Genomic DNA, 17390 nt, shown 5'->3' with positions numbered 1-17390 from the left:
CTGGCACCAAAAAAAAAAAAAAAGCCTGCGATCAAAGTGTAGGCTAGGCACAATTATCACCACCCATAGAATGTTCAAGGACCCACAGGAATCCCTCCAGAATACTTAGTCCACATTCCAATGGAAACTACAACGGAAGTTTAAAACACATGTAGAAGGTACAGAAAACTGCATGGAGAACATGAAAAGACAACCATAGATGTAAAAACACTTTTTACCTCTTCAAAATACGTTTATAAAAGCTTGTCTGTAACCCTGAGAAAGCTATTTCTTATTCATTAATAAGTAATATTAATAATTCACTAATTAAAGGACACACTCGGGAGCCAAGGACTCTCATTTCTCAATTCCTCTTCTACCATTGGCTTAGTCTTGGGCACAGCACTCAATTTTGCCACCCATTTCCACATATATTGGTCAAGAATGGCTTAACTGACGGTCTCAGGTAAGAAATAATTGAATGTCTCTTTCAGGACCACGAAGAAAAACCACTGTAACCATAAAACAATGTCCGACTTGCTTAACGCCAAGCGACAGCTACTTGTGAGCAGTAGCTGCAAATCCAACCCTCCTAATTCTTCTGTCTTAACACAGCAAATCCTCAGTGAGTCAGTAAGGTACAAGTACTTCTGGAGCTTGCTTCACACCCTCAGAGCAAAGAACTGCCTTCCACATCTTTGTCTCCTCCAACACCGTGGCAGCTCACTCCCCAACCCAATGACCTGCAGAGAGAAACGTGCTTCAACTCTTGTTAGGAAGTTATATCTAGTGACTGGTTACGCCGACAACAAATGACTGAAGGCTGCTAAGAACCGCGGAGGAACTTTTCTTTGTTAAACACGCCAGAAATGCGGGGCCGGGGAGGAGTCCCCGAAAACGGGGTTCCAAGAAGAGCCTTTATTAAAGAGAAGGCCCTTCCTCCTCCCCTCTTATATAAAGAGGGCTTTTGGACAGCTGGAGGCACCGGCAGAATTCGCTCAATACCTCGACTAACTCGCTGGGTAGTAGGAGCAGCGCCGGCTCGGAGACGAAGAGGCTGCTCGGGAAAAGTGCTGATGCCACCGCCAGCTGCCCCAGGGTGACAGCAACAATGCCAACACTCACAAAACGAGCCCGGGGGACACCCAGAGCCCCCGCCCGGACGCCCTCCCGCGGGAGCCCCAGCGCAGGAACCCCTGACAGGTCCCCCTCCCCCCGCGGAGTCCCGCGCCCAGCCGGGCCACGGGAGAAAGTGCTCCCGCTCCCGGCTACCCGGGGCGCGGGCACCCGCCGCCCGCCGCCTTCCCCGAGCGCCAGAGGCGGCGGCGCGGGGACTTCCTCCCGGGCTCCGCGCGAGGTGGCCCCGGGCCGGAGGGCACCGAGGGCGCCGCGGGACGCGGGGGCACGGCGCCGGGCGCCCCGTCCTTCCCCGCGAGGCGGCGCGTGCTCGCGGGGCGGCGGGAGCCAGGCCCCGGCCGCGGCCGCCCGGGTGGGGGAGGCGGCAGGCGCCAGGCCGCGGGCCCGCTCCGGCTCCGGCTCCCGCCCCACGCGGTCCCCGCCCGCTGCCGAGGGCCGGGCGGCCGGGCTCGGACGGGCGGAGGGCGGCCGGGGCCCTACCTGAGGCTGTGTACCAGCTCCCGGCGTGGCTGGCTTCCCGGCAGACCACTCGGTTGGACATCTTGGTGCCTGTGCCGCCTATGGTGCACGGGGATGAATGAGGAGGAGGCGGCGGCGGCGGCGGCGGGAGCGGCCCGGTGAGGGGACGAGACACCGCGGGCCCAGCCCAGGAGGAGGCGGCGGCGGGGTGGGGATCGGCCCGGCCCAGGAGGAGGAGGAGGAGGAAGAGGAGGAGGAAGCGGCGGCCCCGGAGGAGGAGACGGCAGCCTGGGCGGTGGCGGCGGCGGCCACAATCACCGCCGACTCCAGCGAGCGCCGGAACACGGGGCCCTCGGAGGCTTTACCGAAGCCCGGCCCCGGGAGTCGCCGCCGCTCCCCAGCCGGGGCTGGTCCCACCGAGCCGCCCCCACGGCCCCCTCCCCGCCCGGCCTCCCGAGCCGGCGCCGCCGCCGCCACCGGTGACCCCACCCCCGTGACTCCGCGCCCGCCCCCTCCCCGCCCCCCGCGGGGCTCCCGCACCCTCCCCGCCCCCACCCGGAGGCCGGGCCCCCGCCCGCCCCGCCCCGCCCCGCCGCTCCGCCCGCCGCGCTGCGAGGTTAACGGCGGAAACCGGACCGGCCGGACGGCATCTCGGGTCGGGCGGCCTGGCCGGGAGGCGGCGGCGGCGGCGGCGGCGGCCCGGCGCACACACACATACAAAGCCCAGGGCCGGAGCCTGAACCCGGGAAGGCAGACCCGGGAGGAGCCAGCGCTTCCTTACTCGCCGCTCTAACGGGTCCGGCCCACTGAGCATGCCCAGCTCTGCGGCCAGGCCCGCCGCCGAGGCCCGGCGAGCACGCTCCGCGCTCCGGGGCTGAGCGCCGGCACGGGCGGGGCGCTGGGTGCCCGGGGAGCAGGGCGCAGCCGCGCGGCGGCCCGAGCCCCTTCCCGCGGCCGGCCAGCCGGCCGGCCTGTCGGAGCTCAGGTTGGGTTGCGGCTTCCCATCTGGAAGCCCAGCCTCCGACCTCTCCCCACCTCCCGCCCAGCACATGGAGTTGTGGCTTTACTACCTAATCGAGGCTTGGGCACTCCGAAGTTACCTTGTTTCATGTTATCTACCTGCATGGCTTCTCTCCCTAACTACTGGGTGATTCCCAGCAGTAATGGGGAGTGGCACTCACTCTAGTGTCTCTAGGATAGGTGTGCAAGAGATGCCAGCCTTCACTTAGTATCTTACAAACCCCCAATGTCAGCGACAGAAAATTCCTTTGCAATTTTAGAGCCACGTGTAAAGGACACTTTGGGCCTACTGGGAAGCGCTGCTATTTTCAGTACACTGTTCCAAAACTGGGAACTGAGTAACAGAAAGTTGCATATCTTCAAAGAGAAAGGTTCATGGCTAAAGCCATAAAACTGCTGTACCTTAGTTCCATACGAAACAATAGTCCTGACACTAAAATTTATACTTTTCCCTGAGAAGAATATACATTTTTTTAAGATGTTCTTTGTTCTACCACTTTTTCCAATGTTAAGGACTGCAGAACTTCGTGAGATCTTGTCCTTAAAACGGCTTATTACTGGAATACTTCTATCACATTTTGCTACGGCTACTAAATTAAAACCTACACTAATCATAATTATACAGCTCCAAATTTTATCCTCTCTGGCCAGATATTGAGATAATAGCTTTCAGGGGTTGAGGGGCAGATATTATTAGGGATAGTAGAAAACGAGAAGTCTGGAGCTCTAATTCAGTGCTACTCTTTATGGAGTAGTAAAACTCCATGACAACTGATGAGGCCAACTTTTGATTGTAAATTGAAGAATACTTGGTGTGGTAACAGTGATCTGGTTAATTACTTCTGATACTGTTTCTTCTTCCAAACTTAGAAGAGAATGAGATACAATGAATAAAGTTTCCTATTTCAGGCCTTTCACATGGGAATATCAAACTGGGTACCAGTGGCTCAAACCTGTAATTCTAGCTACTCATGGGGCTGAGGTCTGAGGATTATGGTTCAAAGCCAGCCAGGGTAAGAAAGTCCTGAGACTCTTATCTCCAATCAACCACCAGAAAACCACAAGTGAAAATAGCCCCGAAAAACCCCTGCATGGGGGCTCATGCCTATAATCCTAGCTACTCAGGAGGCTGAGATCTAAGGATGACATTTCAAAGCCAGCTAGAGCACTAAAGACCAAGAGACTCTTATCTCCAATTAACTACTCGAAAACCGGAAGTGTTAGGGTAGTAGCCTTGAGCTGAAGAGCTCAAGGACAGCGCCCAGGCCCAGAGCCCAAGCTCCCCCACCGACTAAAAAAAAAAAAAAAAATGCTCAGGAACAGTGCCCAGGCACTGAGTTCAGCCCCACTACAAAAACAGGGCCGGGAGTTTGGCCTAATGGTAGATTGCTTGCTTCCCATGCAGGAAGACTCAGGCTCAACTCCTCCGTACCACATACATAGAAAAGCTGCAAGTGGTGCTGGGGCTCAAGTGGTAGAGCTGTAGACTTGAAAAAACCCAAGTGCTCAAGCCTGAGTTCCAGCCCCACAACTGGAGAGAGAGAGAGAGACAGAGAGGGAGGGAGGGGGGGAGGGAGAGAAGGAGAGAAGGAGAGAGGGAGAGAGAAGGCAACTAGTAACAGCGGATAGGGTTGTTGGTTTTTTTTTTTTTGGCCAGTCTTGGGCTTGAGCTCAGGGCCTGAGCACTGTCCTTGGACTTTCTCAAGCCTCATCACCATTTCCGGCTTTTTTTCCATGTATGTGGTACCGAGGAATCGAACCCAGGTCTTCATGCATGCTAGGCAAGCACTCTACCACCACTAGGCCAAACTCATGACCCAGGATTAACTTCTTTAATGTGCATCCTTGTGTCCTTTGAATTTTGTATCATATCCCTGAGCTACAACTGTCAACTTATTTTTCAATTTTACTTATCCACATCTGACAGATGACTTTAGGATGTCCATGCCACTGAAATTCTATGAACCAGGAAAGTGTTATTGTAGAGCTGGGGTAACTAAGTAGTAGTGTGCTTGTCTAGTACATGGAAAGCACCTGATTCCACCAACACTGGGGATGGGGGGAGAAAAATATTTTAGATTTTTTGATAAAAGACTGAGGGCAGGGGCCGGGAGTTTGGCCTAGTGGTTAAAGTGCTTGCCTAGCATGCATGAAGACCTGGGTTCGATTCCTCAGTACCACATACATAGAAAAAAGCCGGAAGTGGTGCTGAGGCTCAAGTGGTAGAGCTCTAGCCTTGAGAAAGTCCAAGGACAGTGCTCAGGCCCTGTGCTCAAGCCCAGGACTGGCAAAAAAAAAAAAAAAGACTGAGGGCAATGGATAATGCTCATGCTTATGATCCTAGATACTCAGGAAGCTGAAATCTGAGGATCTTGGTTCAAAGCACACCAGTACAGGAAAGTCTGAGACTCTTTTAATTAATTTGAAAAGAAAGCCAGAAGTAGAAATGTGACTCAGTGTTAGCCTTGAGCAAAAAAAAAAAAAAAAAAAAAAAAATTGGGGGGCTTGAACTCACTCAGGATCTGAGCACTGTCCTTGGACACATTTTGCTCAAGGCTAGCGATCTGCCACTTGAGCCACTTCAGGCTTTTTCTGTGTATGTGGTTCCAGGGAATCAAACCCAGACTTCGTGCATGCTAGGCAAGCATGCTACCACAAAGCCACACTCCCAGCCCTTGAGCAAAATTTTAAAAAGGCTAGGGACAGTGTTCAAGCCCCAGATTAGCATGTGCACACACACATACTAAGGTTGAGAAAAAAGTTTAATGTAAAGAGGTTATTTTGATTTAAGCTAACATTTGTGCTCTACAAGCCAAGGATATGGTTCAAATAGTACAATGCCTACCCCAAAAGCACCAGGTCCTGAGTACTGAAAAAGTTCAGAAAACCCTGAGTATTAGGGGGAAGAAAAAGAAAAGGCGAACAAGCCAGGGTTGAGATTGTGGCTTAGTGGTAGAGTGCTTGCCTAGCATGCATGGAGCCCAGGGTTCAATTTCTCAGTACCACATAAACAGAAAAAGCCAGAAATGGCTCTGTGACTCAAGTGGTAGGCGTGATGCCCTTTTGCAAAAGAAGTTCATGAACAGTACCCAGCTCCTGAGTTCAAGCCCCAGGACTGACCAAAAACAAGGGCGGGGAAGAGGAGAGAGGGGAATTAAAAGTTCCTGAGCTAGATACCAGTGGCTCAGGCCTGTAATCCTAGCTACTCAGGAAACTGAGATCTAAGCCAGCCTGGGCACAAAAGTCTGATAGACTCTTCTATAATTACCACCAGAAAACTGGAAGTGACTTCCCAAGTAGCTAGGTGTGAAACACCAGTGCCAAACTTCAATTACTTACTTGAATATCACTGAAACATCACTAAAAAAAAAAATATTGTGGCCGGGAGTTTGGCCTAGTGGTTAAAGTGCTTGCCTAGCATGCATGAAGACCCGGGTTCGATTCCTCGGTACCACATACATAGAAAAAAGCCGGAAGTGGTGCTGAGGCTCAAGTGGTAGAGCTCTAGCCTTGAGAAAGTCCAAGGACAGTGCTCAGGCCCTGAGCTCAAGCCCAGGACTGGCAAAAAAAAAAAAAAAAAAAAAAATATTGTGTGTGTTGGGCAGGGAGGATGGGGCTTGCTTGAGCTCTGGGCCTGGGTACTGGCCCTGAGCAATTCAGGCTATGGTCCTACCCCTGGAGCCACAGCCCAACTTCCCATTTTCTAGGGATTAATTGGAGATAATTGTCTTTTGTGCCCCAGATGGCTTTGAACAGAAATCCTCAGATCTCAGCCTCCTAAGTAACTAGGATTATAGGCATGAGCCACCTTGCCAGCACTAAAAATATTTTGATGGATTCACTAATGAAAAGATCAAGCAACCAAAATGATTTTTTTTTTCTTGTCATTCCTGGGGCTTGAACTCTGGGCATGGGGGGCTGTCCATGAGTGCTTCAGTTCAAGGCTAAAGCTCTACCACTTCCACAGTGCCACTTACAGTTTTCTGTCGGTTAATTGGAGTCTCACAGACTTTCATACCCTGGCTGGCTTTGATCTGCAATCCTTGGATCTCAGCCTCCTGAGTAGCTAGAATTACAGGTGTGAGCCACTGGCATCTGGCCCAAAATAAATTTTGATAGACTACTAAGACAACTACTATAATCATATCAAAATATTTCCAGATTTATGACCCCAATATTTATTCAGATATACAGATCTACAGATGTAAATCAAAACCGTAACATCGCCTCTCCAGAAGAATCCACTCTACTTAAATAACTATTTGTCAGTTTAAAGAGAACTAAAACTCATGCTGCAGAACTACAACACAGGCCTCATAAGCTTTATGATTCTAAATATGCAAAGGCCTTAATATTTTTACCTGGAAGACATATGACTTTAATTAATGCTTCCAAAGCAAGACTCTCAACTTTGGGAGAACTGAAGTGGGTAATTATGGAGGAGATATGGGCTTTCCGTGTCTTTTAAGATATTTAACAGCACCTGGCTCTCTCCAGTAGATGCCAACAGAATTCCACTTCACTGCAATTGTGGTACCTGGAATGTGTCCATATTCCCCAAATGTCCAGTGAGTGTGAATTTATGCTTGAGGGGCACTATTTCTCACTTTTGAGACCCATTGTTCTCATCAATGGTTTTCCTGGCTCTCTTCAATTTTTGTTTTCAGAGCTAGTGAGTTATCTCGGTTTTTTCACAGGGGACAATAGGAACAGACTCAAAACTACTGTATTTGTATTGCAAAGACAGATAGTATTATGTAACACAAGATTTGTCACATAGCCAACAGCAACACATCAGCAGAAACAGACTGAATTCACATTTCTCAGTACTTACCAGCTGTATTGTCCCAAACGAGCATTTAACTTTTCCACGTCGGTTTCCTCATCTGCAAAATGGGAATAATAATTTCTAATTTACAGAGTTGCTGCATGAGAGATAGTTTCACTAAACAGTACTGATCTTGACTACAGGAAATATTATTTGGGGCCGGGAGTTTGGTCTAGTGGTAGAATGCTTGCCTAGCATGCACAAAGTCCCAGGTCTGATTCCTTGGTACCACAAAGATATTAAAAAAGCCCTAAGTGGGGCTATGACTCCAGTGGTAGAGCCCAAGCCTTTGAGAAACCTGAAGGACAGTGCTTAGGCCTTGAGTTCAAACCCCAGGACTGGTTAAAAAAAAAAAAAAAATATATATATATATATATATATATATATGTAAAATAAACTCATTACTCTAAAGCACTGAAGGAAGCTCCTGTATGTATGCCCATGCCCTCTGTAATGCTTTGTTGGTGCTCCGGAATTACTGTAGATTATAGCCACCTGTGATATTTGTTAGAATGAAGGTGCCCACAGCCCACCATGGAAAAATCTGGGGACAATACTAAGAACAATATTGACTTTTATAATATACTTGATTCTGTTTTATTTTCTGTTATAAAACTCTACAGAACTCAAAAACACAAGAAGACATTCATGAAAACAAGGTATAAAATACTTGCCATACAAAACAGAAACTACCATAATGGCATTTTGACAGTTTATTTTGAAGGCCATTTAAAAACAAAGTTATAGATGATCTAAGTAAAACTGAACAGAATACACTTATTAAATAAGTATGGTGATTAAATGAAAATAAGGGAAATAGGTTCTCTTCTGCCAATCTGGAAATAAGTTCTGTTCTCCTGAAGGTTCTTCCAATTGAGGGGAAAATCATGGCAATTAAAGCTGCCTCTTAATCATGTAAATCTACAGTAGCAATCAAATTTTTCTTTTCTTCCCAATACGTCAGTTTCGGTCTTCAAATTGTGCCTTGTTTTTTAGAAGATAAGATGCTAGAAATTCAATAGGATTTGGTGGTCTGTAAAGAAAAAAGAAATCCAAAGTTGAGAAATGTTTACTAGATGTGAAATGAATTGTGTCATTAAAAAATACATTTTAAGGGCCAAAATTTTGGTCTAGTAGTAGAGTGCTTGCCTAGCATGCATGAAGACCCAGATTCAATTCCTCAGTACCACATACATAGAAAAGCCAGGAGTGGTGCTGTGGCTCAAGTAGTAGAGCACTACCCTTGAGGAAAAGGACCAAGAATAGTGGGCAAGGCCTGAGTACAAGCCCCAGAATTGGCACAAAAAGAAAAAAAAAAATTTTTTTAAGCAGGGTGTGGGAGACTCATACCTGTAATCCTAGCTACCTTAATCTGAGGATCAAAGTTCAAAGCCAGCCCAGACACAAAAGGACCTGAGATTTTTACCTCGAATTAACCTTAGAAAACAGTATGGGGCTTGGCTCAAGGGTAGGGTGGTTGCCTTGAGCAGGGGAACTCAAGGACAACACCCAGGCCCAGGGGTAGAGCAGTAACCTTGAGCTGAAGAGCTCAAAGACAGCACCCAGGCAGAGTTCAAGTCCCATGACCCACAAAAAATATATAAAATTAAATATATATATGTACATATATATGATCCATTCCCCCCCCTTTTATTTGCCATTCCTGGGGCTTGAACTCAGCACCTGAGCACTGTCCTTGAGCTTTCTCAAGGCTAGCACTACACTACGTGAGCACAGCAACACTTCCGGCCTTTTCTGTGTATATGGTACCAAGAAATGGAACCCTGGACTTTGTACATGCAAGACAAGCACTCTACCACTAGGCTATACTCCTGGCCACAGCACCACTTCCAGATTTTTTTTTTTCTGTTTATGTGGTACTGAGAAATAGAACCCAGGTCTTTGTGCATGGTAGGGAAGCACCCTATGATTAAGCCAAATGCCTTGCCCTCTACCCTTTTTTTTTAGCCCATTATATGGCTTGAACTTGGGTCCTTAAGCTCTTTTGCTCAAGGCTAGTGCTCTAACACTTGGAGCCATAGCTCCACTTCCAGTTTTCCGGTGGTTAATTGGAGATAAAAATCTCATAGACTTTCCTACATGGACAGGCTTTGAACTGTGATCCTCAGATCTCAGCTTCCTGAGTTTGCTAGGATTACAGGCATGAGCCATCAATGGCAGGCTGGATCCAATAATTTTGTCAATAATAGAGGCAAGCCATGTCCTATAACAAGAAATCTTATTTTACAAATAATCAAAAATACATTAAGAGCATAATTGTGGGGCCGGAAATTTGGCCTATTGTCCTTGAGAAAACCCAAGGACAGTGCTCAGGCCCTGAGCTCAAGCCCAGAACTGGCAAAAAAAAAAAAAAAAAAAAAAAAAAAAAAGCATATTTGTTTATTAGCACTAGAAACCTAGAAACAGAAATCAAGGTCTTGTAAGCATGTGCTCTACCAATGAGCTTCATTTCAAAACCTGAGCTCACATAGTTTTGTTCTGTGTATTTTTTAATTTATTTTTTTTTTTTTTGCCAGTCCTGAGTCTTGAACTCTGGGCCTGGGCACTGTCCTTGGACACTGTCCTTGGACACTTTTTGCTCAAGGCTAGTGCTCTGCCACTTAATCCACAGCATCACTTCCAGATTTTTCTAGATATGTGGTACTGAGGAATCGAACCCAGTCAGAGCTTTCTGCATGCTAGGTAAGCACTCTACCACTAGGCCACACTTTCAGCCCCTAACCTCACATAATTTTTAACAAATGTATCTACATTAAGTCAGTTACTCACTCATAGAATGAGACATTTTCATCAAGTTTATTATAAAATTATATAATTTTGGAGGCTGAGAGATTGGCCTACTGGTAGACTGCCTGCCTATCATGAATGAAGACCGGGGTTCAATTCCAGGGCACCACATACACAGAAAAGCCAGAAGTGGTGCTGTGGTCAGGTGGCAGATTGCTAGCCTTGAGGGAAAAAAGCCCAAGGAAAATGCTCAGGCCCTGAATTCAAGCCCCAGGACTTATGCAAAAAAAAAAAAAAAAAAAAAAAAACCATTGTTGTTTTACTACAATAGTCTTTACTATCTCTTCTTTACTATCTCATATTTAAAACCTAATGGACCTATACACACACAAATAAACAGACCAAAGGATGGTATATTTAGAGGAAGAATCCAAAGGTATAAATCCTCTGAATCACTAACAAACTATCAAAATCAATACCAGGACATAGACATGTTTTAGGGGTGAACAAAGGAGGTGACATGTATGGAAAGAAGGGTGAACAAATGCTGTCCTTCTATTTGATGTACTCATAAAAATTGAACTACTTAGGACTAGAAGTTTGGCCTAGTGGTCAAGTGCTTCCATAGCATGCACAAACACCCGGGTTCAATTCCCTGGTACCACATATATAGAAAAAAATGCCAGAAGTTGTGGTGAGGCTCAAGTGGTAGAGCTCTAGCCTTGAGAAAACCCAAGGACAAAGCTCAGGCCCTAAGCCCAAGCCCAGGAATGACAAAAGAAAAAAGAAAAAAAGAACAGGAGGGGGAATATTGAGGGAGAACAATGGATGAAATGACAGTGATCACAATGTATTGCACTCATTACTTGACTTACAGAAATTTAAACTGTACAACTACTCAATAATGATTTTTAAAAATATAATATGCGCCAGGCATGGTGGCTCACTCCTGTAATCCTAGCTACTCAGAAGGCTGAGATCACCCAGCCACCCCAGGTGGGAAAATCTGAGACTCTTAACTCCAGTAAATTACCAAAAAAATAAAAAAAAGAGTCTGTGAGGCTCTTATCTCCAATTAACCACTAGAAAACTGGAAGTGGCACTGTGGCTCAAGAAGTGGAGCTCAGCTCATGATAGAATACCAGCCTTGAGCAAAATAAGGTCAGGGACTGCATCCAGACCCTGAGGTCAAGCCCCAAGACCAACAACAATAGCAAAAAAAAGTTCCAGGGAAGCTGGGCTCAGTGGGTCATGCTTGTAATCCTAGCTACTCAAGAGGCTGAGATCTGACGATTGCTGTTCAAGGCCATCCCAGGCACTACAGACCATGAGACTCTTATCTCCAATTAACCACTAGAAAACAGGAAATGGGGCTGTGGCTCATGGGGTAGAGTGGTAGCCTTCAATTGAAGAGCTCAGGGACATTGCCTAGACCCAGAGTTCAAGCCCCATGACTGACCAAAACACAAAAAAAGAAAGAAAAAGGAAGTCTCAGGGAGGGGCCAGGAGCATGGCCTAGTAGTAGTGCTTACATAGCATGTATAAAGTCCTAGGTTCAATTCCTTGGTAACACATATGCAGAAAAAGCTGGAAGTCATACTGTGGCTTAAGTCGGAGAGCACTAGCATTGAGAAGGCCTAAGTACAGTGCCCAGGCCCTGAGTTCAAGTCCGAAATTAAAGATATTATATTTAAAAAAAAAAAAAAACAAGCTGAGCATGGTAGCTCACACCTATAATCCTAGCTTCTCAAGAGACAGATCTGAGGATCCCTGTTCAAAGACAGCCCATGTACTAAAGATGGTGAGACTCATCTCCAATTTACCACCAGAAAACTGGAAGTGGCACTGTGGCTCTAGGGATAGGGTGGTACCCTTAATCTGAAGAGCTCAGAGACAGTGCCCAGGCCCAGAGTTCAAGCTCTACAACTAACCACAAAAAAAAGGGGAGGGAGGGTTCAGGAGTGTAGTCTAGTGGTAGAGCACTTACTTAGCATGCATGAAGCTCTGGGTTCAATTCTTTGGTACCACATACAAAGAAAAATCTAGAAGTGTCGATATGGCTCAAGTAGCAGAGCACTAGAATTAAGCAAAAAGTATCCAAAGACAGTGTTCAGGCCCTGAGTTCAAGTCCCAGAATTGGCCAAAAAAAAAGGGGTGAGGGGCGGGAGTTTGGCCAGTGGTAGAGTACTTACCTAGCATGCACAAAGACCAGGGGGTTCAATTCCTCAGCATCACATACATAGAAAAAAGCTAGAAGTGGTGCTGTGGCTCAAGGGTAGACCTCTAGCCTTGAGAAAAGTCCAACAACGATAGTGCTCAGGCCCTGAGCTTAAACCCCACAACTGGCAAAAAAAAAAAAAAAATTACATTACCTTTCCTTTGCAAGCACAGCAAGTCCCTGAAGTAAGATAGGCACCACTGTCTGATCCAAGTAGGCACGAGTTGGCAAGGACTGGAGATCCACCTTCTGTTTTGATGACTTTTCTGCATTAATCTTCTCATTCTCTACTATCCTCTAATAAAATATTTTAAAAATCCATTACTATTCCAATTAACTAGACTTTTTTGAGTGCTATACAAAAAACAGAAGAGACAAATCAATTACTAGAAACTGGTTCTAGATTGTAAACTTCTCTGACAATAAATTCATCTGTATTTCATTTTATCTTTTTCTCTCTGAAGAACCATAAAATCTTAGTCTTTTAATGCTATAGCTCCAAATTCTACTTTTTTTGCTTGTCTATCTTTTTTTTAATGTATTTTTATTTTAATTACATTAAATTATCATGGTGATTTTTTTTTTTTTTTTTTTTTTGCCAGTCCTGGGATTGAGCTCAGGGCCTGAGCACTGTCCTTGGACTTTCTCAAGGCTAGAACTCTACCACTTGAGCCTCAGCACCACTTCTGGCTTTTCTAAGTATGTGGTACCAAGGAATCGAACCTGGGTCTTTGTGCATGCTAGGCAAGCACTGTAACCACTAGGCCAAACTCCCGGCCCACTTGTCTATCTTTTTAGGAGTAAATATAATCTTGTTCTTTTTTTTCTTTTGGTGCTGGTAATAAGGCTTGAACTCAAGGTCTCCCAATCTTGCTCAATTTTTTCACTCATAGCTAGGCATTCTACCATGAGCCATGCCTGCAGTTTTTATTTTGCAGCTTAAAGGTTAAGTCTCTCAGAACCACAAATACTCAAAATCTCAGCCTCCTAAATAGGTAGGATTATATGAGTAAGCCACAGAGCCTATTTGTTTTTGTTTTTGTTTTTTAATCTGTTATCAGAGTGATATACAAAAGGGGTTACATTTATCTTCTTAAGGTACATTACTTCTTGAACTTTGTTACCCTTCCCCTCCTTTTTTTTTTTTTTTTTTTTGTGAGTCTTGAGGCTTGAACTATGGCTTGGGCACTGTCCTGGAGCTCTTCAGCTCAAGGCTACAGCCCTACCCTTGAGCCAAGCCCCACTTCCCATTTTCTAGAGATAATTGTAGGCAAGAGTCTCAGATCCTTTTGTGCTCTCAGCCTCCTAATTAGCTAGGATTACAGGCCTAAGCTACCAGCCTGAGGCCACTATGGCTACTCCTGCCCCCCCCACACACACACACACACTTTTTGTTGTTGTTGGTTTTGGGGCCTGAACTCAGGGATTGGGAGCTGTCTCTGACCTTTTTCACTCAAGACTAGCACTCCAGGGCTGGGAGTTTGGCCCAGTGCCTAGCATGCACGAAGCCCTGGGTTCAATTCCTGGGTACAACATATACAAAAAAAGCCAGAAGTGGTACTGTGGCTCAAGGGTAGAGTGCTAGCCTTGAGACAGTCCCAGGCCCTGAGTTCAAGCCCCAGAATTGGCAAGAAAAAAAAAAAAAAGACTAGCAGTCTCACAGACTTTCCAGGCCAGCCTAGCTTCTAGCCCCAATGCACAGATCCTCCTTAGCCAAGATTATAGGTGTGAGCCATCAGCTCCCAGCCCTTTTCCTTTTTTGATACTTTCAATTACACTGAGGGCCTTGGATATGCCCTACCACTGAGTTACATACTCAGTTCCCCTTTCTTTTCTTTTTTTTAACAAGAGTATCTTCTTTTTGTTTGCTCACTTGGGCTTACACTTTCTCTTAGTTTTAGTTTTTTGAGACCAGGTCTCATTATGTATCCTGAGCTACCTTTAACTGTGATACTCCAGCTACCACTTCCTTAGTATAGTGACTGCAGATGTGAACCACTATGTCTGGTCTACTAACACATACCTTATTACAGTGTGTTCCAAAACACTATGCATGACATAATGTAGCACAATATCATAGCATAAATGCATTCTGCTTCTTCTTTTTTTTTTTTTCTTGGACTTTCTCAAGGCTAGAGCTGTACCACTTGAGCCTAAGCATCACTTCCGGCTTTTTTTTTTCTATGTATGTGGTACCGAGGAATCGAACCTGGGTTCTCATGAATGCTAGGCAAGCACTTTAACCACTAAGCCAAACTCCTGGCCCCGCATTCTGCTTCTTTTATTACAGATCATACCAGAACAAACTCTCACCAAGCATGAGGCTCTCATTGGCTGACATCTGTAATCCTAGCTACACAAGAGGCTGAGAACCAAGGATCTTGGTTAAAAGCCAACCCAGACAGGAGAATTGCTGAGGATCTTATCTCCCATTAACCATCAAAACTCTAGAAGTGAAGCTATGACTCAAGTGGTAGAGTATTAGCTTTGAGTGAAATAGCAAGGGAAGGCACCTAGACCTTAAATTCAAGTCCCAGGATCAACACACACACACACACAAATCCAGGTGTGGTGGTCATGACTGCAATACCAGCATTGAGGCAGGAAGCCTATGGTTCCTATGCAAGCTTGAAATCTTAGTCTCCCCTCTCCCGAACGGGGCAATGGGAGAGTGGAGGAGGGAGATCAGGACTCAAACTAGGTACCTGAAGATTTTCCCTCAATGGCTAGCACTCTACCAACTGAGCCATGCCCACAACTCTTCCAGTCCAGCCCCTCCTCCCCCAAGATCAATCTTAAGGTTTTTTGTTTTTTTGCCAGTCCGGGAGCTTGAACTCAGGGCCTGTGTAATATACCTGGGTTTTCTCAAGGCTAGCACTCTACCCCTTAAGCCATAGTACCAATTCCAGCTTTTTCTGTGTATGTGGTACTGAGAAACTGAATCCAGGTCTTCGTGCATGCTAGGCAAGCACTCTACCACTAGACCACACTCCTGGCCCATTTGTTGTTGTTTATTTTTTAAGTTCATTATGAAAAGACTGGTGGCAAATCAATAAATTCTGCTATTAATCGGCAAAAAGGAGTCGTTCAACTCTGGTCATTGCAATTTTAATTCTTTTGGCTAGGCAAAATTCCCAAAGAGCACTAACCTTGAGAAAAGCCCAAGGACAGTGCTCAGGCTCTGAGTCTCCCAAGGGCAGTGCTCAGGCCCTGAGTTCCTATCCCAGGACTGGCAAAAATAATAATAATAATCTTTTGGCGAAAGTCAGCCCTCCTAGGTTTAATACAGCTCTCCACTTTCGATAGAGGTTAGACAGTCAACTTCTTTGAACCCACAGAGGCTGAAAATCCACAGAAACTGCTCGTTACAAGATCGAAGAACTATTAACACGCTGGTGCTTGGAAATACTCCTATTCACACTTAACCAAACTTTCCCTGGGAAGTTTGTATTTTCCTACCCAGCTCTGCTTCTTTCATTTGGTCTAGGATGTACTCATTCACTTACAAGTACGTTCCATTTTCTCCTTTTCAGACAAGTATAAGTACCGCTAGTAACAACGCCAGTCCCCTACCACTTGATACCAATTTAGTTCAGTTATCCAAGTTGTGCCCAGTGCTAAGTAACCTAGTAAAATCAGATCTCGCGCTCTCTGGCAGAGGGGAGCGGATGGGTTACCTCCACGTTGTCTGTGAGGCCGTACTCGGTGTGAGGATTTTCTGTCACCTAGAAAACACAACACCCGTCACAGAGACTCGGAGCCGCGGCGCAGCCCGGCGCACCGCCGCCCCGCGTCCAGGGCCTCCGGGTACCTGCGTCTGCCCCTCCAGCATCTGCTCTGGCTCCATGGCGGACCCCGCGGATCACAGTCACCGGATACCAGCCTTGGAAAACAAGAAGAGCCTGGAGTTACCCGGGAGATTTCAACCCCAGGAAGGAGCCCAGCCTCCGACCCCGCCCCTCACCCCACCTGGACGCCCGGGCGCCCGGGGCTGAAGGGGAGCGGAATGGGGCCGTGCACCACTCGGGGTCCGCCTCGGGCCCAGAAGCTCTGTGGTAGACACCCTCCCCCCCCCCTCGACCCAGGGCCAGGAATAAGTGGGAAAAGAAGACAGATGGCGGGCTACCCACCCCGACGCTCTTGGTTCCTAAGAGCTCTGCGGCGCGCAACCAACTCCCGGCGCCAACCACACCGCCGTAAGTGAAGGTGTCGTGCAACTGCCGCGCATGCGCCGGCCTTGGCGGCGAGCCTGGGCTGAGGACCCGGCCTGCTGCTGGCGTGCGCGCCGAGGGCCGCCCGGCAGGAACCCGAGGGCGTCCTGCGCCAGACTGCCGAGCCGCCCCGAGCGGCCCCCGCCCCAGCCTCAGACCCAGTGACCTGCCGGACCCCCGGGGTTCTGTCCCGGAGGAACGGAATCCGCGCACTTGCTGAGTGGTTCTTGATAGAAAAGCCTAGGCGCAGGCCCAGCCATCTACGATAGAATGTCAGAGTTTCACTTTAAGTGGGGAGGGGGACTAAAAAAGGGGGTTTCAAATCTGAAGAGGAGGGCCGGGAGTTTGGCCTAGTGGTTAAAGTGCTTGCCTAGCATGCATGAAGACCTGGGTTCGATTCCGCGGTACCACATACATAGAAAAAAGCCAGAAGTGGTCTGAGGCTCAAGTGGTAGAGCTCTAGCCTTGAGAAAGTCCAAGGACAGTGCTCAAGACCTGAATTCAAGCCCAGGACTGGCAAAAAAAAAATCTGAAGAGGAGAGGTTAGTGGTAATCTGCATTTGTATCCAGATTGGCGATACGAAACTAGCTTTCCAATCCCTGGTTCTGTTGATACTGTTGTATTTGAAAAATAAAAAGGAATAAAATTATGCCTTTATTATTACTATTTATTATTATTAGCCAGTCCTGGGGCTTGAACTCAGGGCCTGGTCATTGTCCCTGAGCTGCTTTTTGCTCAAGGCTAGCACTCTGCCACTTGAGCCACAGCACTGCTTCCAAATGTTTCTGT

General features: G+C 47.0%; 2 protein-coding genes across 3 annotated transcripts in view; both read right to left on the bottom strand.

Annotated features, from left to right (window-relative positions):
• Memo1 (mediator of cell motility 1) overlaps positions 1-1918 on the bottom strand; it is an 87223-nt gene extending 85305 nt beyond the window's left edge. Inside the window, exon 1 of the mRNA XM_090337204.1 lies at positions 1597-1918. Coding sequence (XP_090193330.1) covers positions 1597-1657 — 61 coding nt within the window. The 5' untranslated portion in view covers positions 1658-1918. The remainder of the gene's footprint in view (positions 1-1596) is intronic.
• Positions 1919-8121: 6203 nt separating this feature from the next.
• Dpy30 (dpy-30 histone methyltransferase complex regulatory subunit) lies at positions 8122-16596 on the bottom strand. 2 transcript variants are annotated; one of them, XM_090337201.1, is made up of 5 exons: positions 16520-16596; positions 16201-16272; positions 16067-16114; positions 12544-12686; positions 8122-8456 (listed from the first exon to the last, which is right to left on the bottom strand). In XM_090337201.1, the coding sequence occupies exons 2-5, from the start codon at positions 16234-16236 to the stop codon at positions 8384-8386; spliced, it is 300 nt and encodes a 99-aa protein (XP_090193327.1). In that variant the 5' UTR covers positions 16237-16272; positions 16520-16596; the 3' UTR covers positions 8122-8383. The 2 variants fall into 2 exon arrangements, with proteins under 2 accessions (XP_090193327.1, XP_090193328.1); XM_090337202.1 differs by lacking the exon at positions 16067-16114.
• Between the last annotated feature and the right edge of the window lie 794 nt (positions 16597-17390).

Source organism: Megascapheus bottae, chromosome 7 (assembly GCF_031878675.1).
Source record: "Megascapheus bottae isolate mThoBot1 chromosome 7, mThoBot2.hap1, whole genome shotgun sequence".
Lineage (NCBI taxonomy): Eukaryota > Metazoa > Chordata > Mammalia > Rodentia > Geomyidae > Megascapheus > Megascapheus bottae.
Note: the sequence above shows the minus strand (reverse complement) of the source record. Positions and strands in the feature narration are given on the sequence as shown.

What these genes read in the sequence shown, in the direction of transcription:
- Dpy30 (XM_090337201.1), bottom strand. Translation starts at nt 16,236, where the DNA reads ATGGAGCCAGAGCAGATGCTGGAGGGGCAGACGCAG. An exon ending in TGCTGGAGGGGCAGACGCAG is followed by an intron (nt 16,115 to 16,200) that starts GTACCCGGAGGC and finishes TGTGTTTTCTAG; the next exon opens with GTGACAGAAAATCCTCACAC. An exon ending in GCTGTGCTTGCAAAGGAAAG is followed by an intron (nt 8,457 to 12,543) that starts GTAATGTAATTT and finishes TTTTCTTTACAG; the next exon opens with ACCACCAAATCCTATTGAAT.